Here is a 25,722-nt window from a genome sequence, read left to right as displayed (position 1 = left end):
GTCTTTCACTGGCCAAGGAGATTCAACAGTAGCTAGGGTAGACTTGAAGGAATATAGGCTATTGGGCCACGGACTGTGTGGCAGAGGAGAAAAATGAGCTGCTAAATAAAATACAGAGGCCTACCTGACAGTGCCAACATACCAGAAGCTGTGGAGGGTTGGAGACAGTGGAGGATTTGTGTGGAGCATTTCAGACAAGGGTCAAACATATTGATTTGATTGTAATTCATGAAGTAGTTTGAGCTTTGAAGGAAGTAGAGACACCTCACACATACAAATAAGAGAAATACTTTTAGATTTTGCCAGATTTGGTGACTGTTGGGAGAGTCTATTGTGAGCTATTTTTCTGTGATATGGCATATTAAAAAAATATTATTAAAATGTAATTCATTCATAAATTATAATGATAGTTACCACTGTCTACCACACTTGTAAAATTATGTATACAATAGAAGATTATGTAATGGAGGACTATGTGCTTTCATTTTGAATTCAGTGTAGAAAAAAACAAGTTGATTCCCGCATCTACAAAGAAAGAATGATTAAATACATTCAAATGTATGTTTTAATCTGCCCGTGCAGCTAAAACGCACTCCTTCCCTTAACTTACTGTATAAAATGAAGTAAAACCTCTTACCTCACCAATGCTGTTATGATAAAGCTTGAGTCTCTGGTCTGGTGAGAGGTGCCATCTAAAATTACCATGGAGGCAGATAAGAGGCCATCCAGGCCACCGGTCTGCATTAAGTGGGACAGCCAGGCAGCCAAGCTGGGCAGCAGTTACAGATAGGCCATGCTGCTTCTGAAGGACAAACACAAGCACACAGGTAGCACAAAATAATAATAGCCTAGGCCTACTCGCTCAAACCCAGCAAACATTAGCAACATCCAAAAATGTTATCTCACTGATATTATTCCTGTAGGCTGTGTACATGTACTACAAGTGTACTACAATAGGCCTATAGCATGTTATCTTGAAAGACGGCAGGTGCATTTCTTGACCAATTTATGAGTAGCCTAAGTATGTTTAATTTTAAAAGAGATATTCTGAATCTATGTACAAACAGGGGCCTATAAGGTAATAGTCTATAGTTAGATATGGTCATCTTAAAATGTTACATAGGACAACTCACACTGAAATGTCCACCCTAAAGTTCCTCTGGTGACTCCAGTGTTTTACAAATGTATGAACATGTCGAAAACAGCGTAGCTGAACAAAACCCCTATTTGAATAGAGAACAATTAGGCCCAATATGAAATCAAGCTAGAGCCATTTGACAGAATTGGATTTGGTCAAGCACTAAACTGCACAAAACTTGCTCACCACTGCCCTCTAGTTGAATTTCCGGGTATACCGGAAAAGCCTTTGTTTGTGCTTGTCAAGATGGCGGCGGGAATGTATCTTGAGCACTATCTGGACAGTAAGTATATTGCTGTAACCGGGGTTCAATTACAATAAATTTGCTTCCAAACGTGGTTTACAATGTGTAAAGTACATGGAAGGATAATATTCAGAGGTTTCACTGTTCTAGTTACCTTTTAAATCGTCCCGAAATCAACCAGCTAACACAACAACATTAGCCTGTGTTAGCAGGCCAAAGATGCTTTCATTCTTTGAAGTTGTTTAGATAGGATGGTGATTTAACCAGCGTTTTATAATAATAAGAAACCAGATGCCCTTTCAATAACATTGCTGTAGAGAATACATGAATACAGAGAATACATGTGTTGTAACGTTAGCTTGGCCTGCTGTTCAGACAACAGCGCTAGGTAACGTCAGAGGCTCAGGCTGCAAAAGGCTGGTTATCCAGTTAGAAGCTGGAATGTACCCCATATTTACCAATACCGATACCTATTTTGATTGTGTTTTAAGGCATAGAAAATCTGCCGTTCGAACTGCAAAGGAATTTTCAGCTTATGCGAGATCTGGACCAGCGTACTGAAGGTGAGCTTGCTTTGGTCGTAGATGGTATTATTACATCTACCTTGCCCTTGAATTACAATGTTGCATCTTTGTCATTTTGGTTTAATGTCTTCAATGTTTTCCAGACCTGAAAGGGCAGATTGATTCCTTGGCGAGAGAGTACACTACCAATGCTCGCACACTGTCCCCGGAACAGAAACTATCTCTGCTGCGCCAGATTCAGCAGTCCTATGGCAAATGTAAAGAATTTGGAGATGATAAAGTGCAGCTGGCAATGCAGACCTATGAGATGGTGAGTCTGGAGAAGAAGCTACATCTTACACTGAGTGGTACACCACTTAACTCAGGGGTGGGGAACCATTTTCATTCGAGAGCCGCTTCAAATTTGATTAAGTCCTCCAAGGGCCGTAAGCGGCCCTCGAAACATAGGTTTGCCACCCCTGACTTAACTGAATAGCTGATTGTTCGCAAAATGATGTAGACAGGCATACAGTAACCTATGCTGAGCCAAAACATAAAAAGCCTTTCACTGGTAAACGGCTTCTTCCGCAGACCAGTTGTTCCATCTGACTAACACACACACACACACACACACCAGGGCTCCAGACTAACTTTTTTCACTGGTTGCACTGGTGCGCCTAAACATTTTTTTTAGGTGCACCAGCACAAAATTTAGGTGCACCCAAATGTTTTCACCACCCCATACACACACGCACCTCAGCTTTAAAAAAATAATAATAATTAAAAATAATGACAATAGCAACAATAATAGCAACAATAATAGAATAATACTAATTAGAGGTGCACCGAAAATTCGGCCGCCGAAAATATTCGGCCGAAAACGCAAAAAAAGACACTTTCGGTTTTCGGCCGAAAGCCAATTGAGCGGCCGAATCGGAGGCCGAATAGAAAATGAATTGAAAATGGGCATTAATTAAACTAATTTCAGTTCTACTCTAACATTTGAAGACATCAAATACACATTTATTTTCTTTCCAAAACATGTCAAAACATTTGGATGTGCATTTCTGCCAAAAACACTATTCGAAATTCGATGGCCACTATTGGAATGTTATTCAAAAATCGGGGAAAAAAAAGATGTGCGTTTGCTAACTGAGGGACTCCCACTGTCATCCCTTGAGACGTGTAGCCTAAATTCCGCCGACGTATCATAAAGAGTTCAATACTTATTTACAGTGGCCTTCCATCTACAGCACCAGGGGGGAGCAATAGCTAGAAAATGCTGTCGAGTGTACACCTCTGAACGTCCAGCAGCACGTTCACTGGAAGAGGAGTCTGTGCGTCCGTGACAAGAAATATTTATCATTCCCTCTTACCCTCCTTCCATTCTCGTGGCACGGCAAAGTAAACCCCACTGAACAGCTGTTCGCTAGTTGGGCTGCATTAGAACTAGTTAGCAATTGACATTGTTGACAGAGAGTATCCCGATTCGCACGGCTACAGGGGGTGGCTTTTACAAAGTTTGTTTTACAAATCCGAAGCAACGCCATATGAAACGACCCCCAAATAGTTGCAGATTATAGTGTAGTAAGCCAGATAAAATCGCCTCAGCTAAGAGTGCTCAGCTAGTTTACTTCGCTTGTTAGCTTATCAGTATTAGCGTTAGAGATATTGAAATAACCTGCCATTGTTGACACTGACTGACAGCTACAAGTAGCTTACCTTGCAGAAGTTTACGCTGGCCAAATCAGACGCAAATTGATGTGACATTATTCCCGAACAGTTACAGATGACAGTCCATGTTTACAAAACCATCACCAATTGCAGATTTACAGTGTCAACGATTTATTTATGAATGCCCAATGCCCATTCCCGAAATGCACGAGATGCGTGGCTTCTCCCTGGCTGTGTGTGTGTCGTGTCGGCGGGGGGCGGGACGCTTTCAGACACACTCGCCTTACGAGTTGGAAATGAAAGATGAGCATCGTATCTAGACCTACCAGAGAAATTAGAATACAGGGGAGCTACTGGGTTAATTTAATGTAACCCTGCAGTACTTTTCATTTGTCACTTAACACTGCTAGGGAGGCCAACACAGATTTTTTTTTTACTGGCTGGATTTTTTTTATTCGACAGGACTATTCTAAATTCGAAAGGAAAACGAATACTTGAACATTCGAATATTCGTGCACATCCAATAAACAATTATTTCAGCAATATTCAAAAATAGTGAAAAACCTAGCTTTTGATCACTTTTGACTGAACTGTAATATTCGGTTTCGGTTTCGGTATTCGGCCAAGTGATTAATTATTTTTCGGTTTCGGTTTCGGCCACAAATTTTCATTTCGGTGCACCTCTAATAATAATAATACAATTATTTTTTATTATAAATAATAATAATTATTATTATTATTATTATTATTATTATTATTATTATTATTATTATTCTTTTATTGTTGCTATATTTTAAAAGACCTGGAGCATTTCATGTGCTATAGACTAGTCTTCCAAATGTGCTCCTTATAAAAGACATGACAGTAGGCTACCTAACTAACACATCTTGGCTACAAGCAGTTTGGCTGGTAGAAAAGACCAAATTAGTAGCCTTTTAGTCAGTATGTGTTTGACTAGTAAGATCAACATACCAGCCTTTTCTGCAATAAGGCTACGCACACGGCACAAGCACAGAGTTACAATATGAAGATAGATAGAGGGATGGATGGATGAAACAAACCCTGCTAAAAAATGTCATGATTTTTAAAATCATTAGACACAAATAGCCTAGCTTATGTGTACAGTGGAATCTGAGGTGGGTTTTGTCTATTTCCCCGTTTTGAGCGCTCTCCCTCTGCATAATGATTGTGGTAGGGTATCTTAGCAAGTGCTACGAACAGACACGACAGCACTAGTGCGCTCGCTCGCTCACTCTCTCTCTCTCTCTCTCTCTCTCTCTCTCTCCCTCTCGTGCTGTCTCGAGGTGCATGAACGATGCCTTGCCGACTGATAGGCAGTATGTGGCCTGCCCTAGTCGCTATCAAAAAACTCTCACAGAAGTCCCGACAGACTAGCGCGTCACCTGTTGTTTGGCCAACTCTGCACGCGGCTCAAACGGGCAATTATCCGCAGCCGTCTGCGTTTTTGTGTGGCAATGTTTAATATCCACTCAAGCCATTTCGTTTTTCCCCGTGATTGTGACTCTCGTGTTTAAAATATCCTCACGTCATTTTGCTGTTTTTGCCGTGCTTGTAGCTCTCTCGTCCGTTGCAAAACTCGCCTGGTTGAGAACACAAAACTCGCTGGCACATGTGAACTCGGATAGTTGAGCGAAGTCGAACATTCTATTCTGAAACGTCGGGCTGCCTGTGAGCGAGGAAGGGGGAGAAAGCTACGATAGTTCAGCGGAGTTGAAGGAATGACCGCATCGACACGTTTTATTGTGTGATGATGGGCCACTACTGTAGAATGACTATTCATTTTATGTCCATTAAAACGGTTGTTTGGTAATTGATTTTGTTCTACTGATGGCTGGTCGCACCGGTGCGCCTAAAAATATTTTTTAGGCGCACCATTGAAAAAAATGGGCGCATATGCGACCAAATTGGTCGCACTCTGGAGCCCTGCACACACACACACACACACACTCAGTGTAGTGTGCTAGTAGAGCAATACGGTGTATATATTTGTATTTTTCATTGCTTAGAGCACCCTGTGTGTGCCACCACTCTAGGCATGACCGTAAAAATACAGGGTTCAAGTTACAGCTATTGGTTTAACACGTCATGACAGTTGTCATGTCAGATCGACATGCCACTTGTATAAAATGCCATCTTCGTACGGTAACACATGATGGCACATAATTATTCCATTTATTCTTTGGTGTATCTACATCAGTGTGTAACATTGTGTACTTACACTGTGCAGTTAAACCTATGTCACAGTGTGCATATACATAATGTTGCATCTGGTCACATACAGTTAGGGCCAGAAATATTTGGACAGCAACACAATTATCATCCTTTTCCACCCTATACCCCACCACAATGGATTTGAAATAAAACAAACAAGCTGTGCATTAACTGTAGACTCTCAGCGTTAATGTGAGGGTGTTAAAAACCATATCGCATAAACAGGAATGAAATAGCAACGTTTTTTGTGTATGTTGCCCACTTTTCAAGGGATCAAAAGTAATTGGACAGTAGGCTTCTCAGCTATTTTCCAGTCAGATGTGTGTTACTCCCTTACTATCCCATCATCAAGATGTCAATACAAGGTCTTAGAGTTCATTTGAAGTGTTCAATTTGCATTTCCATATATTTTTACGGAATATCCATGAGATCCAAAGTCCACCTGTCACCATCAGTGATGCAAGCCCTCATAAGGTTGAAAAAAATAAAAACAAACCCATTTGAGAGATGGGGAAACATTGAATATGACTAATTCAAGAGTTCAGAATGTTGGAAAAAAATAAATACCAGAGCAACACTAAATTACCTAGCAGACATGGAAGACAAATGCTTTGGATAACAGACAATATTCTGTATCTGGTGAACAAAACCCCATCTCCCAACAGTTGGCCAGATGTAGAACAGTGTCCAGGTGAACGGTGGATACATGTCCAAGGCAACAATCAAAAAAAAGATCAAGAACATTGAGGAACACTTCACCATAGGAAATACAGAGGGTTTACTAAAAGATGTAAATTATTGATTGCATCAGAAATAGCAATACCAGATTTGGCTTTGCCAAACAACGTCTTAAAAAGACTTTCCAGGTCTTGAGATGCATCCTATGGATAGTGAAGACAAAAATCATCTTGTACAAAGGTAATGGGAAGAAAGGAGTATAGAGGGGGGAAGGAACTGCTCATGATTCAAAGCATACCACCCAATCAGTGAATCATGGTGGTGGTAGTGTCATGGTGTAGGCATGCATATCTGTCAATACAATTATCCCCTTGTATTTATTGATGATGAAGACTACTGACAAAAGCCACAGGATGAATTCTGAAGATTTTCAGGCTATATTATCATGTCATATTAAACCTAATGGTTCTGAACTCATTGGACAATGCTTCACAGTGCAGATGGACAATGACCCAAAGCTTCATCTGAAAGCCACTAAGCCATTTCTACCCCAGAAAAGTGGAATATTATTCAATGGCCCAGTCAATCACCTCACATGAGTACGTTTGAGCAAGCATTTCACTTGCTGGAGGCAAAACTGAAGGGAAAATACCCTAAGAATAAGCAGGAACTGAAGACTGTTGCAATAGAGAGCTCACCATAGCATCACCAGAGATAAAACCCAGTGTCTTTTGATGTCTATGGATTGCAAATTACAGGCTGTAACTGACTGGAAAGTATTTGTAACCAAATAATTAAACATTGAAAGTTTGATGTATAAATACTAAACTGTCCAAATACTTTTGGTCCCTTAAAAATGGGGTGGCACTGATAGAAAATGTCATAATTCCTTCAGAGTTCACTCGATTTGGACGCAAACACCCCCATATTAAAGCTGAAAGTCTGCTGTTAATGTACATCTCGTTTGTTTCATTTCAAATCCATTGGGATGGTGTACAGCACCAAAAAGATGAAAATTGTGCAGATGTCCAAATATTTAAGCTTATGGCCCTAACTGTACTTTGGTGAACTGTAAAAAAATAATAATAATAAGAGAAAGAGAGATTGAAAGCCCAGTTGGGAAACTCCCACTGTCATTGTGGCACAGCACACAGTGTTCACTGCACACAATTAAATTGCATTTATGCCCACCCGTGCAAGGGGGCACCCCCAAATGCCATCACCAAGGGAGCAAAAAGTGTGATGCATTTGACTTTGATGTGTTGTGAATTATAATGTGTTTGTGAGAATGTATCATGAGCTGTGCCATAGGATCTTAATGTATAATTGATAACAGGTGGACAAGCATATTCGCCGCCTGGACACAGACCTGGCCCGCTTCGAGGCCGACCTGAAGGAGAAACAGATTGAGAGCACAGACTACGACTCTACCACCTCCAGCAAAGGAAACAAGAGTGAGTTCCAGTGCATCCATAGTGAATAGCATGTATTAAAGTACAATATTAATAGCAGCGTCTATAGGGCTCTGTATGTTCTAGCGGCAGACTGTTGCAAAGATTTCTATGCAGATGTATTTGATTTTTGCTCCGACGGGATCAACAGGTCTGCGCTATGTTATTCTTTTCAACAACGGTTGGGGCAACAAGAGGATTGTTCAAACTGCCTTCAGTACAAGGAGTAGACTAACGTGTCTTTTACTTTGTCGACGACAGTGAAAGTGTAACATATTCAAGAAATGCTAACCTGTATTTTTGTTTGCACAAGCAGCCACCGGGGTTGTTTGGAACAAGGAAGTGTCTCATTGTCGAGAGCAGATTGCATAAAGTGGAATGTGTCTTTGGAGACACTGTTCAGCTGTCCCAATATAACTTCAGTGTCGTAGCTTGCAAGTACACATGTTGTCTTTGGGTTTATGTAAATACATGGAGCTACAAAGCATGGGAAACTTATTTAATGAATATTACCCAGCATTTTCCTCTGACAAACCGTCGTCCTGGTGAAGGTTAGAACAAGGGAGTAGTTGCTTGTTGTCAAGGGCCAAGTGTCTCTGGTCGAGAGGACCAATCACTGCGGCTGTTGCCACAGTCATCTGCTAAGCTCATCTGTGAACAGTCACATTTTTGGAGGTGCATACCAAGTGTCTGCGAAGTGGGTCGAAATCTCTGCGAGGCTGTCTGCAACACTGCAATTTGGTTTGACAATTTTGTTTCTGAGTATAAACTGGGCTTAATGGAAACAAAGCCACTGAGCATCTGGAATTTGGGATTTATATTGTCAGCAATTATTGGACGGGCATATATACACACGCAGCGTTGAGGCTCAATTTGCGTTTGACATTGAGATGACGGACAGTATTTTTAAAAGCCAGGCAAGCGTGTTTGAATATTTCTTAACCATTACTCGCCAAGTGTGACCTTAGGTACATTCCATTATCCAAACTCCTGTTTGCAACTTGCGCTTTTGGACTCACGCTTCGCTGACCCACCACTTCTGTGGAGAAATGAATAGCACAGCAAATTTTGGGGGAATATTTTTATTATTATTATTGTAATAAAGTGACTATTGACGTAAACTTCTATCATCAATGACGTCTTGCAGCGTCATCAGAAGGCCACAAGCACAATACAAAGAAGGATGGGAGTTTCGTTAATGGAATTTAGACTTTGTCGCCCCCTAGTGTCTTCCAGGGGTCGAAGATAAACATTGTCTTTCAAATGCATGTTCAATGTAATGCTGCAATGTTCAATTGTCAAGACTTTGTGATGCCTATAATAATAACAATAATTAGAACAATAATTATGTAATTACAGCAATAATATTTATCACAACAACACAATTATTTGTAATCCTAAGGTGAGATCCGAGGGCCGAAAGAGAAGAAAGTGGCACGTGGTAGCACCAGGTCGAAGGCGAAGAACTCAGATGATGACTCCAGCCCAAGGAGCGCCCAGAAGAAAGTCAAACTCATGCAGCAGACGTAAGTACAATAACATTATGTAATATATGTAATTTAGCCAATAACAAATTCTATTTGAAACATTCTTAGTTTCCACTTTTTATTAATTTATTTGGTTCTAAGTTAAGTTTGCAACTAAACTAAAGTGTTGGATATTGCAGCCATATTTCAGCTCAGCCTATAACATTGTGAGGAATTGTGAGGGTTTGAACAATTTTAAAGGCAGTGCACTCTCTTGCAGTCTTAGTATTTTGTAGTGTTTCGCTTGTTTTTATTCCTCCTCATCTATGGTATAGTCGATTCTAAAACGACTGTTTTCCACCCACACAGAAATGAATAAATATATATAATCTTCTCTCTCTCTCCCTCTCTCTCTCTCTCTCTCTCTCTCTCTCTCTCTCTCTCTCTCTCTCTCTCTCTCTCTCAGGACGGAGTTTAGCTCTGTGCCCACAGGGACCTTTGGTAACGTGCACCCCTCAGACGTGCTGGACATGCCAGTGGACCCCAACGAGCCCACGTACTGCCTGTGCCACCAGGTGTCTTATGGGGAGATGATCGGCTGTGACAACACCGACGTGAGTTCCAGAGCTCCTGGCTTCATCGTGTCACATTGTGTGCATTCCAATATGCAACCTTGCGTCCTCCACTTGTGCTTGTGGCCTCACCCTGCCTCCTGGCCCCTACTCCGTGGAGAAAACAAATAAGTTTTCCCGCTCTCAGCCTAGCCAAAACTATTTTTGGGGGACTATTCTTCATTCACCATCCAGTTTGCAAATGAGAAAATGACTTACAATTGAGTTTTTGCGAGATATTGAAATATAATGCTGTTGTCGGTGATGTCATCATGACATATTACTTCCTGGTATGAGGCCACAAGCACAGGTGGAGGACGCAAGGTCGCATATTGGAACGCACTGCTTGCTTCATCGTGTGACATTGTGACATCATAATTCGCTTGGAATTAGCTGTGGGCCTGTAGGTAGGGAGTTGGTGTGGGGATTCAAGGGCCGCTGGTTTGAATTTAGGGCTAGGTTTCCGTTTTGTTTAGACCCCTAGTCCATACCATTGCAAAAGAATGTGAGTGGTCTTTTACAATCCATGGCTGAAGTGGCCACCTAACCCCCACATTGCTCAAGGGAATGCACCTGGTGTCTAAAATATCTCCCTTTTGAGAAATTTCATCTTCATTAAAGGGATGTGAAAAGTGTAAAGTAAAAACAGTATTATTACAATAGTAATCATTCATATTTGTGTAATAATATTAACATAAAAGTAGCAACAATAATCGTAATCATTTTAAGCCAGTAAGCTAGCCTACCTTTATTGTCCCTTGCAGTATGTTTGTTTTGACCAAACCGTCAGAAAGGAAACCCAACTTGCGTATAAATATAAAACGGGTACAAAACATCAGAGAGAGAGAGAGACAGAGAGACAGAGAGACATTCTAACACTGGAAAAAAATATGAATACACATTACACACGGGTTAGCACAAAAGGCCACCAGACAACCACACACAAGCACTTACACCGTCAGACGACCAGACCCTTGTGACGGCTACAGGAGGGCTGAGAATTATATCGTGACTAGGGGGGCGCTAGATGTCATCAGATATTGCTTGTGTGTGAGGCCGGCGTATGACTGCTTTCGAGGTGTTGAGGTCATTGAGGTTGGATGTCGGACGGGTAGATCATTTTAGATGCTATGAGTGTATGTGTGTGATTTTTCTTGTTTCTGTCAGGTCCTTTCTGTTGGACTTGGAAACCATGTTGTAGAAGGCAGGGAATGATGGCAGTAATAATAATAATAAAGATAATGACAATAGTCATTTTTAATCAAGCTTATAAAACTGTAGCCTCAGCCTGTCCATACTGCTTGTACAACAGAGTTTTGCATTCAAGCCAGTATGTTCAACCTCTCATTACTTTCCTTGAGAAATTGGGAACCATTTAAAAAAAAAACATGCCCTTGACAGAATCAGAATCAGCCAGTTTTTTGTGTGTCTGCATTTGGCTGGTGTCAGGGGTAAATGTCCACCTCCTAACTTTGTGTATGTATTTATGCTGCTGTAAGGACAGGCCGGGTCATGTACTGGCAGGCAGGGTGTAGTGTCAGGTTTCCTGGGAGCCTATACCAGTCTCTCCCGCAGCCCTGGATCACCCCATCTAGTCACCCATAACCTTACATGCACCAACCTTACATGCACCTTTAGATCCAGATTCTTAATATGGCTGCAAGCCTGCACTTGCCTCCAAAGATGTAACAGCTCCACAATTAGTTCTGGTACTTCCTTTATCATATTTCTGTAAGTCATTGATGCCGGATGCTGTGTAGTGCAACATTGACCTGACCCTAGTGCCTGGAGGCTCATGAAATTAGTTTTTTTTATTAATTTTTTTGTTAGAGCTGAATGAACATGTGAAGAGCTCTTTTCCAAAATGAGATATATCATTTTATAGAATGTTGGGAAAGTGACATTTTTGTATTGGGCATTCCATTGAAATGCATTGCAAAATGCATTTTTATAGAGGTTTTAAAGTATGTTCTCAAAACATTTGGATGGGGAGAATTCACATATAGATGATAGGACCTCTTAGCAGTCAATTCCAATATTAAAATGCAAAAAGTCAAAAATGGTGGATATAGCGTTTTGGAAAAGAACTCTTCATGTGCAAATGCAACATGACGTTCATAACAATTAATTTCACGTTTTTGTGTGCTTCATAGGCTGAGATATTTAGGGTTTTATAGACAGACAGTGCCATCTCCCCAAAAATGGCTTGGGCATGTAGCAGAGGTTTTGGCAGGTGTTTAAGGCATACCGGTAAATGGATTAAGCCCTAAAAGGCCTTTTTTAAAGAATGTAACATAATTTTCAACGCTGTGAAAGGTAAATGTACATAGATGCTTCAGTCGGTCTTCAAGGTAAATACCCACAGATGTGTTTCCAGATCTTAATAGCTTAATGTACAGAACACACTCAAGTTTTCACAAAGCTAGACCTGGTTCTGCTTTGTCACTATGATGAACCAAACAAAACTCCTAGCATTGCTTGATTGACAAACTTTAGTTAATTAATTCCGTTTTTCTGTTCCTAATTTCTTTATTTTCATTTGCTATTGATATGCTGTATGGACCAAAGAGATATTTCAGAAGTAATATGTAATTGGTTAACTCTGAGGTTAACCGTGTGTCTCTTCTCTTCTTGTCTACCCAGTGTTCAATTGAGTGGTTCCACTTTGCTTGTGTGGGACTCACCACCAAACCTCGTGGAAAATGGTAAGTTCAAAGTCATCTTTGTCAATTCCTTCACATGTATTGGTCATACAAAGAAATTGAAATTGGGTTTTTCATTCCATGCATAGACAGTATCGTTTCAGTGCAAAACAAGGCAACAGAGTAGATAGATACTCTAGTATATTAGTAAAGCTGTTTTCTAGTATATTAGTAAAGCTGAATTGTCAGACATTCTCTGATTTATTTATTTATTTAAAAACTTGTCTCCATTCCAGGTACTGTCCACGGTGTTCACAAGAGAGAAAGAAGAAGTGAGCAAGCGAGTGAGTGGCATGGAAGTGAAGGAAGAGATGCGGATAGAGAAGAAAATCAGCAAAATGATGGGGGAGCAAACTTTTTTGTATCTCCTCAAGACACACACACACACACACACACACACACACACACACACACACACACACACACACACACACACACACACACACACACTAAGCATCGAGCTGCTCTCTGCATTGTTTTGGTGCTTTGTCTCCATGTTCCTCTGCTCTCTCCGCTCCCGCTAGAGAAGGGCAGACAGATGTGTAGTTAACGGTTACACGTAGCTTAATTTATATTCCTGGTGTCAGCCATTTTGTTTTAAGGTTTCAAGGGGATTCTTTTTCTCTTTTTTTAGATATTTACTATTATAGATTTTTTTTTGGGTTGGATTTGACAGTTTTATTTTATTAATATTTAGTTTGGTTGAAACTAGACTAATGAGGGGTGCTAGTGACGTCACATCCACCGTATGAAACGGTTTCCATGGGATCCTCGGTGTCCTTATTTTGGATATGCGGTTATTTGGAATCGGGACACTACTGGACTGCTCTGTGATGGTGATCTCCTGTGGGGAGTAGTCCGCACATATACTACACAGGTCCCCAAGTCAAACACGTACACACTTTAAATCGCCGTATCCATTAACATTCATGTAATTTTCAAAGATTAATAGACGCCACTTTTTAATGTCACTTATTCTCAAATTGATGATGGGCATGTCTATGGTATTACGCCTGGAAAAAGTCACAGAAATTAAAGGCAACCATTTGAAATTGAATGCGTAAAAAATACAAGAGAATCGTCTCAGCCGTGACTGGACCAGAATGGATGTCCATTTGAGAGCAGGTGGTCAAAAAACCATAAAATGATGTCTCTAATTTCTATTACACTTTGAAATTGTGGGATTTAAAAAAAAAATCACCTGCAATGGATGTACAATGATCTAACGTGTGTATAACATTTTTGGAAGGCCCTGTATACCACCGCAACCTCTGTAAGTGTATTTATGACTTGACTCAACATGACACAAACATTGTCCGTCAGACCTCTCATCCTGCTCTCCCAGCTGGAGTGAAGAAAAGGGTGTTTACAGAAAGGGCCTTGAACAACTCAAGCTTTACAATTCCTGCTTGTGTAAGCACACAATGATATTCTTTTTATTATTATTATTTCACATTTCATTTTTGTGCTCAATGTGAGAGACACCACATCATCCCATGCACTAACACGGCAAGCATTATATATCTATAGTATTTATGAAGTATATGTTTCGAAAAGAAGTATTTCAAAACCCGTTTGCAAGTAATGAGCGGACAATGGATTCTGTGTGCAAACACACAAGATGAGTGTAGATTTCAGATTGTACAACATAATTTCCAAATGTTTTAATGTTTTCTTATTATTTCACCATTTTGATGTTTACAAAGAAAGGTCAGTAGCGGACATATTTGCATTCGCTTTATAACAAGAGGATAGATGTCTTATGCTAAAATTTCATAGTCAACAGTAGTCCATACTTAGCCTGACTCTCGCTAGACCCTTGTGTGTTTCCGCTCTTGTTCGTGAAGCAAGGCTGAAACCACTCATATTGGCGACTCGGGTTAGTCCATACTGACTAATTCCACTGACCTTAATTTTTTTTTACCAAGTCAAGCCTCTGTTATTGAGAAAAAAAGCTTGCCTTTACCTCTTCTCATGGTATTCTTTTTTTGGAGGAAGGTGCTCCACACTTCTAAGAAGTTCCCTTTTACATGACATGGTGCTTTGATGGACAACAAACGTGTTGTTGAACTAGCAGAATCTGCGTGGAAGTGCTTCATTTTTTCTGTTTAAACTAATGTGTAAAGAGGACTGTACTGATGTTATTGTTTGTTTGTTTTTTGTTTTTTGCTTTTTATGTCTTCCATTACAGTAAACTGAACGATGGAAATGAATCACCAGACTTGAGTTTGAGTGTTTTATTTGTGTTACTAAGTCTATTTTGTGTTGGGTCCACACATCCAATGGCACATGTTGCAGGTGCCAGACAGAAGTGTCAGACAGTTTAAGGGGGTGGGATCTGCACACTGCAAAATAAGCTGAATTTAAGTTAAACAGCAATGTTTCAATCACCCTGGAGCTTCATCAGGCCTGACAAAGATCCAGGGTGATCAAAATGTGGCTGTTTTAATTTAATAAAGAGCCTTTTTCCTTTTGGGGGGCTTATTTCGCTGTATGCAGACCTTATCTGTTTCTAAGTCTATATCCACAGTCAAGTTTTTGGTTGCAAGGAGACTAGGGCTTTAGACTGGGGTAACATCAGCTCAGCCTGGGGTAGGCAGGCAAAAATTGTTCATCTTATTTATCTCATTTTATATCTATTGGTTCATCTGTAAAATTAAACCTAATACAGACAGGCTAAGCACAGTTTGCCCTTTGAGACTAGCTTTGGGTTACAAGGTGGTGTTGGGCGGCAGGCCTACCTGCTTAGCCTATGAATTCCTTTCACACTGTACAGTACAGTGGCTACAGTAGGTCCAGGTCATCTGGTTTAATATCACCAGGCCCACAGATGTTGTGAACATAAAAAGAAGCCTAGTCTTAAAAACATATGTCAGTGTTCAGTTACCACAGCCTTTCTTTATGTAGGCCAATCCTTGATATAAAATGTTAATGTCCAGGTGCAATGAAGATATTTTAATTCCATTCCAAATAACTCAGGAGTTGTTCATTGTGCGCATCATTCAATTGGTTAGTAGTAGTTCCTAACCTGTGTGCACAACTCCGGGCCAATAGTGAAACATGTGACTGACCATAACACACATGTCCAAGTTATTCTAGAAAGTGAACATACTTAACTGCTGGAAAATGTCACAGCCTTTGGCATTATAATGAACCTTCGAAGATGAACGTGCGGTGCATCCTGGCACTGCTGCCGCTGAGGGGTCTGAACTAGGACTGAGAAGGTTATCTGATTTATATTTAGGTTGACCTTTACGTAACCCATGTTGGGGACCTTACTGAATATACAGTACCATAGCACACGACTTCTAAGAGAAGCAGGATGGTGTTGCGATGTCTAGGGAACCGTAGGCCTACTGTCCTCTCCCCTGATTCACATACTCAAGGCCTGTACTTTTGCTGCCTATTCAGTGTTCAGTGCCACACCCCAAAAATATTTATATTTGCACAGTAGATGAACATCACCAACTGAACAAGTTGGCTGATGTCCTGGCGAGGAAACATTGTTTACAGTTTCCAAACAAGGCCTCACGTGCCCTCAAACAACATTCCTAAATGCCTGAGACTTAAGTTTTAATAAACAATTTAAGGCAATCTAGAGATGTACCACTCAGGCAAATAATTCATGAATGCTCACTGTTTTAAACTGGTTTAGAAAAAAAAGCACATTATAACTTGACAACCTGCACTTGTTAAGAATGGTAGCTGCAAAGATGCAAAGAAAAAATGGCAAAGGTTAAAACCGCTGGAGACATTTAGAGGTGTGCGAGTCAATTGCGTCAAGTTTCCCCGACCTTGACATTCTGAAGGGGGCGTGTCTCCCATTGGGACAGGGTATAAATTGGCAGCGGCCCTTCACTAAGTCGCTCTCACTGCACCCAACGGGACAGAGACCCTCTACAGACGGTAAAGCTCAGCTGCCTTCAGAACTAACTTGCCTCTAAAGGAAAATGATTTAGTCTTTTTCATGCGATTGGAATTGAAAAGCCATTGGAATTGTTTTGATTTCAGAATTACTGCAATGCTTGTTCTGCATGCTTAGCTGTAAAACTGAACTGCAACTTTTTTAAAGATATTGAAAATAAAAGTTCTTGCATGAACTTGAACATGATAAATGTAGTCTATTCTGTTAGCTAGCAATGAATTTACTTTGAACTGGAGTTAGTTGGACATTGACTTTCATGAAGAGTTGTTCATACAAAGCAGTAGGCTATGTTTATTTTTTAAAACATTTTTAACTGTGCACATTTGCTGCTCTATCACGTTAAGCCTCATGCTGCAATATTTCATTCAGTGGATGCCATGCAACTAACAAAATTTCTGCTTTCTGTATGGTTTTCAGAAGTCTTGAACTCAACCTGACAACATGGTGAAATTCGGAGTCAATGGGTGAGTGGCATCAAGTTCTTAGAGTATGCTAAATGACTTACTGTAATGGTGGAACCTGTTCCCTTGGCACATGTAGGAGTTGCCTTGGATCTGCAAAGGTCAGGGGTTCAAAGGTCACAAAGGACAGAGCAGAAGGGTGAATTACATAACATTATGCCTAGTACCATAGAAACAGAGGGTCGTGGTGCCTACGTGTGTAACATCACACACATAGTCTCCTCTGTTCTATTCTATGCTCAGAATAGTTACGAGGCCATACCATGAGCACACAGACTCTCTTCAGCTCTTTCTCTCTTATCTTCCTCTCTCTCTCTCTCTTTCTCTTGTGCTTACCTCTCTCTCTCTATGTCACTCTCTCTCTCTCTTACTCATATCTCTCTTCCCCTGCTCTCTCTCTCTCTCTCTCTCTCTCTCTCTCTCTCTCTCTCTCTCTCTCTCTCTCTCTCTCTCTCTCTCTCTCTCTCTCTCTCTCTCTCTCGCACTTGCCTCCTACCTCTCTCCTTCTCTTTCCTACTGCTTTTGTCTCTCACTCTATCCTGTCCCTCAGCTCCCTCTCTCCCCTACTCAGCTGTCGCATTCCTTTATGCCTTCTAACTAATTTTAGAGCGGCAACCTTTCCAGTGAGCGCTTGGGGATCATGAGGTTGTTGCTTGGGCTTTTGTGAACCTGATAGAGAGACAGAGTATCATGCAATGAACTCACCCACACCATCACCACCACCACCACCCCACTTACTACTTGACCTATTGCAATCACATTCATATGAAGGAAAGAAACACAGAAGAGGCAAATGTGTGCTATATCATGCACCACTAGACTTGTTTCATTGTAGGGGAGCTGAATTGGCCAAGAGTAGAAAAACTTTAGCCGTAACATGTCAGCTCACTGCCTCACCAAGGCGTCTGGTTACCCTACATCTTGGTGCAGGAGTGTTTTTTAAAGGAGGGCGGTATCGCCCATAAAATACTACAAATACTATCTAATCCTCCAAATTTTGCTAAGAAGCACTTTTCACACTTGCAACAAGCAGCTGAACCACTAAAATTGATTTGGAGACAGTTGTTTCTTAAAGTCATTCTCTAGTCTGCATTGGCCCTCAGTGCCTTTTTTATCCTGGTAATTTATTCGCAGTCAGTGGTGCTGCCAAGGGGGTGAAAGTTGTAATGATTCTAAGGGTCTGAAACTGATATCAGACCCATAAAAGTTTATTTATTAGATATTTTCATATTTTTTTCTTGCTAAATCTGCTGACCTGGGCCCAAGATTTCTGGTGATGCAGCACTTCACCATATGGTTCCGTCTGGTTGGCAATGCCAACTTGGCATCAGAGCTTTCAGAGCTATAGCATTTGCTCCCCTCCACATAATGGCGTTATTCACGCCTTCTACAGAACACCAGCTGTCTGTCTTCAAGTGTGCGGCTGCAGTTGTTGTCTGATGTACCCGCCATTGGGAGGGGAACAGTTGAACCTCCTGTAATACAGATTGGATGGATGGTGTTTTGCATGCCAAGCAGTTGTTACAGAGTCTGGACAGCGCTGGCATCCAAACCTTGTCCGTTTCCATTATACAGTAATCTTGAGTTGATTTGAAATAGCCTGTATTGAGACAGTCAGAGATCCTAAACTTGCAACTTTGGAAGTTGTATTTCCCCCCACAAATATCCAGGACGACACCCCTTTAGTTTGCCAACTCAATATTATATTTCACTATGCATCCAGTGAGTATTGCAACACTTCTAAGACCCTAGTTTGCCTCTGCACTGTTAGATACAAATGCACTAATTTGGAGGGTAGACAGATTCTGCAAAACAGAAAAGCTGGTCTGCTCTACCACACTATCAAAGAGACTGCTCAACTGAAGCACCAGAGCTGGCAGCGGACATTCACAACTGTTTTATCAGCTGCTGTGTGTGTCAGACACTGCCGTTGGCCTGGCATCGTAGGCCAGAGCCACTTTTGTTCGCCCACGCGCCTGTCACCTGCTGGCACAAGTGGCACAAGAATTAGACAGGCTTGGCCTGGCCCATAGACTTTGGCGTTTAGATGTGGTATGTAGTTATCAGCAGGGTCAGCTGATCATGCAAAGGGTTGGGGGGTGAGGATGACTGGTTGTGGCAAGAGGGCCTGGCATGGGAGGACAGAGGAGACAGAGGGTTCTTTCCATTCACCTAAATCCCATCCTCCCTTGTACTTGTGGCCTCATAGTGACATTGATGACAGAGTTTTTTTATTCAATATCTCACAGTAGTGCAATTCAAAGGTCATTTTTATAAATGCCTGAGCAGACCTGGTGACGCACAGAGGCGAAACGCGCTGTTCGCTCTGAAATTTTTTTTTTTTTAAAAAGTCAAAAAAGTGTGCGGTAAACGTATTGTAAAAGTAGTGTAAAGTACTGAACACTCCTGCGTTTACCAGCACCTAGAAGATGTGCACGGTGAATGTGGAAAAGTCCCCCAAAGGTTATTGTGGCTAGGCTGACAGCAGGAAAACTTAATTGTGTTTTCCATGGAGGCAGGGCGTTAGCGAAGTGCAAGGCCACAAGCACAGATCAAGGAAAGGAGTTAAGATAAATACGGAGCCAAGTTCCTACTGCCTTGTGTGCATTATGTGTGTTCCTCTGCACATTCTCCTGTCCATTTGTTACTTTATGCTGCCCCCTGCTGGCATAAATGGGCAGAGCAGCAATCCGAGAAAAAGCACCTACTCAAAGTACCAATTCTCCAATTCACCATGGCACAAGCAGTACACAGAGGATTGTGGTTGTGTTTGACCAGACATCAAATGCACAATTTGATTGCGCACACTCCTATAGTTGTTCATTGTGTTTGTGTGTAGCATTCCTACAGCCATACTATCTTCACGTGCATGTATCTAACAGGGCGACAACCTTTTTTCAAATGACTCTTTTGTCCCTCTCAGATTTGGCCGTATCGGTCGCCTGGTGACCCGCGTCGCCGTCCTCAGTGGCAAGGCTGAGATCGTGGCCATCAACGACCCATTCGTCGATGTCGAATACATGGTACAGTTGACCTCTTCTTCTTGTCTTCATACCCATTAGCAACATCTATTATTACATTACATTACATTACACTTAGCTGACGCTTTTTCTCCAAAGCGACTTACAGTTATTTACAAGTTATTGGTTATAGTCCCTGGAGCAATGTGTGGTTAGGTGCCTTGCTCGAGGGCGCCTCAGTCGTGGAGTGAGGTTGGGAGTGGAAGGGTGCGGGATACGAACCTGCAAGCCTCAGATTTAAAGCCCAACTCCTTAACTATTAGGCCACAGCTGTCGACTTTTTGCAGATGAAACAAATACCACAGACACTAGTAGCCTACACAGCCTATTTGTCTAAAATGCAAAACGTTGACTGATGGGCCAGTAACATTTGTTTGGTAATGATAGAAATACCTAACATGTGGGTAAGATCAGACTGACCCCATACCATGGTGTTGTATGTGATTCATGTACCATTAACCAAGAACTATCAATAGATAAATAAAAACATTTGTAACCCTCTGTTGGACAGGCTTACATGTTCAAGTATGACTCCACCCATGGCCGTTTCCACGGTGAAGTCAAGGTTGAGGGTGGCAAGCTCGTTATCAACGGCAAAGCCATCTCCGTCTTCGCTGAGTAAGTAACACAGTCTCATCCCCTCATTTACCCGTAACTTTCAGCGATAACAATAAGTGACTAAGGACTAATGACATAAATGACTTTGCTGTTGACAGACTGCTTACTGATTCCTTGTGTGTGTGTGTGTGTGTGCCTGCAGGAGGGACCCAGCCAACATTAAGTGGGGCGATGCTGGTGCCCACTACGTCGTGGAGTCCACCGGTGTTTTCACCACTATTGAGAAGGCATCTGTAAGTGGCACACTCAAACTCACACGCACACACACACACACACACACACACACACACGCACACACACACTCAAACACACACACAGACACACACACCTTTTTTGTGCATGTCATACAAAACCATTTGGACCTTGAAGTAATAGGCATGTACAATCAGGGCGGGATTAAGATTGCCCTCGGCCCCTATGCTACAGGTTGCAATAGGCCCCCCTGCAGAAAAAAGAACAAACAGTGTCATAATTCCGAGCTGTAAATGAAGTCTGCCAGCTATAGGGGGGAGAGTTAAGAGATGATTTGTTTCAATACTGCATCTGAAATTCAGTAAAATTGTTTCACCCCCCCGGCTGGTGGGGGCCCCTAGGCTGTAGCCATATCGAGCCTGGGAAACTCCTACTCCCATTGTCATTGTGACACAGCAATCCACAGCACACAAGTGCACACTTCACACAACAAAATTGCATTCATGTCTCACCCGTGCAAGGGGGCAGCCACCAATGGCGCGCTAAGTGAGCAGTGCGGCGGGATGGTACCATGCTCAGGGCAGATGGGGGAGAGCACTGGTTAATTACTTCCCCCACCAACTTGGTGGATCAGGATTCGAACCGGCAACCTTTGGGCTTCATCCGCTCTCTGCTGTGTCCTTTTTGTTTCTAGTTGCACTTGAAGGGCGGTGCCAAGAGGGTTGTCATCTCTGCTCCCAGTGCCGATGCCCCCATGTTCGTCATGGGCGTCAACCACGAGAAGTTCAACAAGGACATGAAAGTTGTCAGGTAGGTCGCCTTTGACCATTGAGAACAACGCGTTCACAGTGGGTCACACTATTTTCTGACATGGCAAGTGATACTACCATTTTGACATTCCTTTTTGCCTATTTACTGGGAGAAATTCCTTGTCCAATAGCACTTCTGACATTCTGATTTTTGTTTTGTTTTTGTTTTCCAGCAATGCTTCCTGCACCACCAACTGCCTGGCACCCGTTGCCAAGATTCTCCATGACAACTATGGCATCATTGAGGGTCTCATGGTATGCAGATGACTTTCTGTCACACATATTTACAGACTTTCAACTGATAGTGAAACAGATACTGCATCTTACACTGAAGAAGACGTATGTAAAAAAAACCATAGTAGATTCATTTGAAAAGCCAACATGATTCAGCAATATAGAGAGATAGAGAGAGAATAAGTTGCATCTGTTGGGCTATGGAAATCTTCAGGTGCTCATCGGTATCCAAAATGGCAAACTTGAGGTAAAGAGGGAGGGTCCCAGGCACTCTGAAGTCCATGAAAGGTCCTTTATTTAGACATGTACATCAAGTCGCTTGATCTCCATGTCTAAATAAAGGACTTTTAACGGACTTCAGAGTGTCTCGGACCCTCTCTCTTTACCTCAAGTTTCAGCAATAGTTTGGCTTTCATAAGAGAAGAGTCAATCCATAAAGAAGTACATGAACTGGACCTTTTTCATACTGTATAATCACAACCCTCAAGAGTCATCTTTCCTAGGCCACCGATACTCACTGTAGGCACCCTGTCGTTTGTTTGCTGGCCTGGGGTGCATTTCTTGAAACCAAAATTGCTTACTACATTAGCTACTTTGTTGTTTTCAATGCATTTTTCCATTGACAACTACCGAAGTTGCTAACAGGCTAACAACTTCTCTTTTGAGAAATGCACCTACCCCTGTATTATTATTTTACTGACGCTCTGCTTGTCTGCCTTGGTGACCGACCTCCACAGAGCACAGTGCACGCTGTCACCGCCACCCAGAAGACCGTGGACTCTCCCTCTGGCAAGCTGTGGAGGGACGGCCGTGGTGCCAGCCAGAACATCATTCCCGCCTCCACTGGCGCTGCCAAGGCTGTGGGCAAGGTCATCCCCGAGCTGAACGGGTACGTGCCACTGTACCAGATATTCTTTAAGTATATAGAGATATGCCATTGCAATAGGTTGCTATGGGCACCTAACATGACCAGGTTCCGGTCTGCCTAAAGGGACGTGTCATAATACTCCTAGCATTGAATAGAACAGTCCTTAGGTCTGCCTAAAGGGGGATTTCACCCCCTCCCCCTTGCAATAATAGAACCCGGAAACAATGGGCCAATGGAACCTCTCTCTCTCTACTCTCTCTGACTGTACTGCCCAGAACACAAGCACCTGGCTGTACAGGGCTCCTCAAACCATTTTAGCCTGATGACTCATATGTTTACCCTTTGATGCCTGGAGACACACATATACGCTGCATTCAGGCTATTGAAATGTTAGCTTTTTAAATAAAAATATAGATATGTGACAGCTGAATGAACACATTCTAATGCAAGATGAGGGTCTTAGCGTTTAAATGCCACTTAGTGCATATTTTTATGTGCTTCAGAAGCTGAGATATTTAGGTTTTTATAGACTGAGGGCAACTTTCCCAACAAGGGCTTAGGCATTCAGCAGGCGTTTTTTGCAGATGCTTCAGGCATCAATGGGTTAAGAGCAGAACACAGTCGATTTTGCAGTGCTAATTCAACACTTGAACCGTAGACCCAACTGGAAGAGTGTGGAATTAACACTGGGAAATGTATTGTGCACACACTCTCGAGCTTGTGACGCATGCAGGAGCAACAAAAAAAGTTCATTGTTCCAGGCTGACAGCTTAACAAGTGATGTGGACTGTTGTTTTCCTCAAGATTAAGCACTACCATCTTACACAGTGCACCTTTATTTGTTATTATTATTATTATTATTATTATTATTATGCAATGACATGAAGAGACTGATAGGGCAAAGTATTCTTGTTTACATATTTGTCCTTGTCCCACAATAAATCATGAAGAAATAATAATTCAGCAAATGTTGTAGCAAATGTATCCAACATTTGGATGCAATGGAAGGGAATGGAATAGAATAGGCTTATTTATTGTTTTCTTTTTTCTCTCCACATTTTAGAAAGCTCACCGGCATGGCCTTCCGTGTCCCCACTCCCAATGTCTCTGTTGTGGATCTGACAGTCCGTCTTGAGAAGCCCGTAAGTGTACCTTCTCATTCTCTCTCTCTCTCTCTCTCTCTCTCTCTCTCTCTCTCTCTCTCTCTCTCTCTCTCTCTCTCTCTCTCTCTCTCTCTCTCTCTCTTCTCTACACTCTCCTCCATCTCTCTCTTGCTTCTCCCTCCTGAAATGTTTTGATCTTCTCATTCTTGTTCTCTCTCTCTCGTTCTCGTTCTCTCTCTCTCTCTCTCTCTCTCTCTCTCTCTCAACCCACTCACTGCGGTGTATCCTTCACCGTCTTTATTTATTTATTCATTCATTCCATCCCTATATCCATCCATCCATCACCTCATAATCTCTGTCTTCTTACGCTTGAACGCAGGCCAAGTACGATGACATCAAGGCCAAGATGAAGGCAGCTGCTCACGGCCCAATGAAGGGAATCCTTGGATACACAGAGGACCAGGTAACGCTTCACACCACACCCATCATATTGCCCTACCAACCAAGGCAAAGTGCAGTAACGGCATGTTTTGCCAAAATTGAGTTTAGACTGAAAATGGTCTTCATTACATCTCCTTTGTCTTGTGGCAAAGCCTTATGGTCTGAATGTGTCCCGTTTTAGAGATACTGCGATGTAAAATTTCCAGTAACTGCAATATCAAGCCTAATACCAAGGCTTCGAAGGCATATTTCGCAGTTTCAGTCTTGGCGCAGTTACTTCACTTTGCCTTTGTAGGTCATTGTTAGCCACCCGTGAATCCACCTCCCTAACCAGCCACCACGGCTGCCCCTGTTCAACAGCATAGTGTGTAATCTCTCCTGTCCCCTCCCCACAGGTGGTGTCCAGCGACTTCAACAGCGACTACCACTCCTCATACTTTGATGCTGGCGCTGGTATTGCCATCTCTGACCACTTTGTCAAGGTGGTGTCCTGGTAAGTCTACATAAGTACTACATCTTACATTTTAACACACAGCCACACCCGTCACTACCTCGTCACCCAAAAAAATAACTATAATGTGTAGTAGTGTTTTAATTGGGTTTTTACAGCCCTTTCGATGGCCCAACTGTGGTATTTAGTTGTGCTACTTTGCTACTGAGGAGGCTACTTATTTGTGCCTGGTAAAATACATTATAGCTACCTGCTGACTATACTGACTTCTTTCTTGTGAAACGTTATTGATTTTGTGGCAAATTTCAAATTTCTCAAATTTCTCTAAAATCTCAAATTTCCAGAGAGGTAGAAAAGTATCATGACTTTACTTCTACCGCTAAATACTAGGCCCTACTAATAGGCCCTACTTGTTACTAAATAGTTGTTACACAAGTTATCAAACTTATATATTTTTTTACTTCAATTTGTTATTTATTCTTGACTAAATACTTATCTCTGCTCAATTTGTAAAGAATAGGCCTACTTCACCAGAACCACACACTACAGTGCTGCAATATCATTATTGTTTTAATGAATGGCTTACATATTGTTTCTCTGATGTCTTCACCAGGTACGACAATGAGTACGGCTACAGCAACCGTGTTGTGGATCTGATGGTTCACATCCACGCCCACGAGTAAACTGCACCAGCGCCATGACGATAACAAAAGATGATGATGACGATGAAGCTGTTTTCCTGTTGAGAAAGTCTACCGCCTGCTCGTGTGACGCTCTTACTGTGCTACAGTTTGACCTCACATGATGATTCTGTCCTTATCCCGCCTTCTCCGGTTGGCGAGGCGTTCCATCACATGCAATCACATGTTTTTTTTAATAAAACGTTGAATACTCAAAATAA

At 41.9% G+C, this 25,722-nt stretch overlaps 2 protein-coding genes across 2 annotated transcripts; both read left to right on the top strand.

The window, feature by feature from the left end:
* Nucleotides 1–1,362: 1,362 nt before the first annotated feature.
* On the top strand, nt 1,363–14,912 carry ing4 (inhibitor of growth family, member 4). The gene is made up of 8 exons (XM_063185874.1): nt 1,363–1,421; nt 1,874–1,945; nt 2,050–2,216; nt 7,806–7,923; nt 9,323–9,446; nt 9,853–10,000; nt 12,641–12,702; nt 12,936–14,912. The coding sequence occupies exons 1-8, from the start codon at nt 1,385–1,387 to the stop codon at nt 12,973–12,975; spliced, it is 768 nt and encodes a 255-aa protein (XP_063041944.1). The 5' UTR covers nt 1,363–1,384; the 3' UTR covers nt 12,976–14,912.
* Nucleotides 14,913–16,543: 1,631 nt separating this feature from the next.
* LOC134436581 (glyceraldehyde-3-phosphate dehydrogenase-like) lies at nt 16,544–25,722 on the top strand. Its single transcript, XM_063185861.1, has 12 exons — nt 16,544–16,605; nt 17,042–17,088; nt 20,009–20,108; nt 20,617–20,723; nt 20,866–20,956; nt 21,610–21,725; nt 21,898–21,979; nt 22,696–22,847; nt 23,890–23,968; nt 24,309–24,392; nt 24,766–24,863; nt 25,435–25,722. The coding sequence occupies exons 2-12, from the start codon at nt 17,066–17,068 to the stop codon at nt 25,502–25,504; spliced, it is 1,002 nt and encodes a 333-aa protein (XP_063041931.1). The 5' UTR covers nt 16,544–16,605; nt 17,042–17,065; the 3' UTR covers nt 25,505–25,722.

The sequence above is a fragment of the Engraulis encrasicolus genome, chromosome 20 (assembly GCF_034702125.1).
Source record: "Engraulis encrasicolus isolate BLACKSEA-1 chromosome 20, IST_EnEncr_1.0, whole genome shotgun sequence".
In the NCBI taxonomy this organism is placed as follows: domain Eukaryota; kingdom Metazoa; phylum Chordata; class Actinopteri; order Clupeiformes; family Engraulidae; genus Engraulis; species Engraulis encrasicolus.
This window is presented reverse-complemented; position numbering and strand designations above follow the sequence as displayed.

What these genes read in the sequence shown, in the direction of transcription:
- ing4 (XM_063185874.1), top strand. Translation starts at nt 1,385, where the DNA reads ATGGCGGCGGGAATGTATCTTGAGCACTATCTGGACA. An exon ending in TCTGGACCAGCGTACTGAAG is followed by an intron (nt 1,946 to 2,049) that starts GTGAGCTTGCTT and finishes AATGTTTTCCAG; the next exon opens with ACCTGAAAGGGCAGATTGAT. An exon ending in CTCCAGCAAAGGAAACAAGA is followed by an intron (nt 7,924 to 9,322) that starts GTGAGTTCCAGT and finishes TGTAATCCTAAG; the next exon opens with GTGAGATCCGAGGGCCGAAA.
- LOC134436581 (XM_063185861.1), top strand. Translation starts at nt 17,066, where the DNA reads ATGGTGAAATTCGGAGTCAATGG. An exon ending in GTGAAATTCGGAGTCAATGG is followed by an intron (nt 17,089 to 20,008) that starts GTGAGTGGCATC and finishes TGTCCCTCTCAG; the next exon opens with ATTTGGCCGTATCGGTCGCC. An exon ending in CAGTCCGTCTTGAGAAGCCC is followed by an intron (nt 23,969 to 24,308) that starts GTAAGTGTACCT and finishes GCTTGAACGCAG; the next exon opens with GCCAAGTACGATGACATCAA.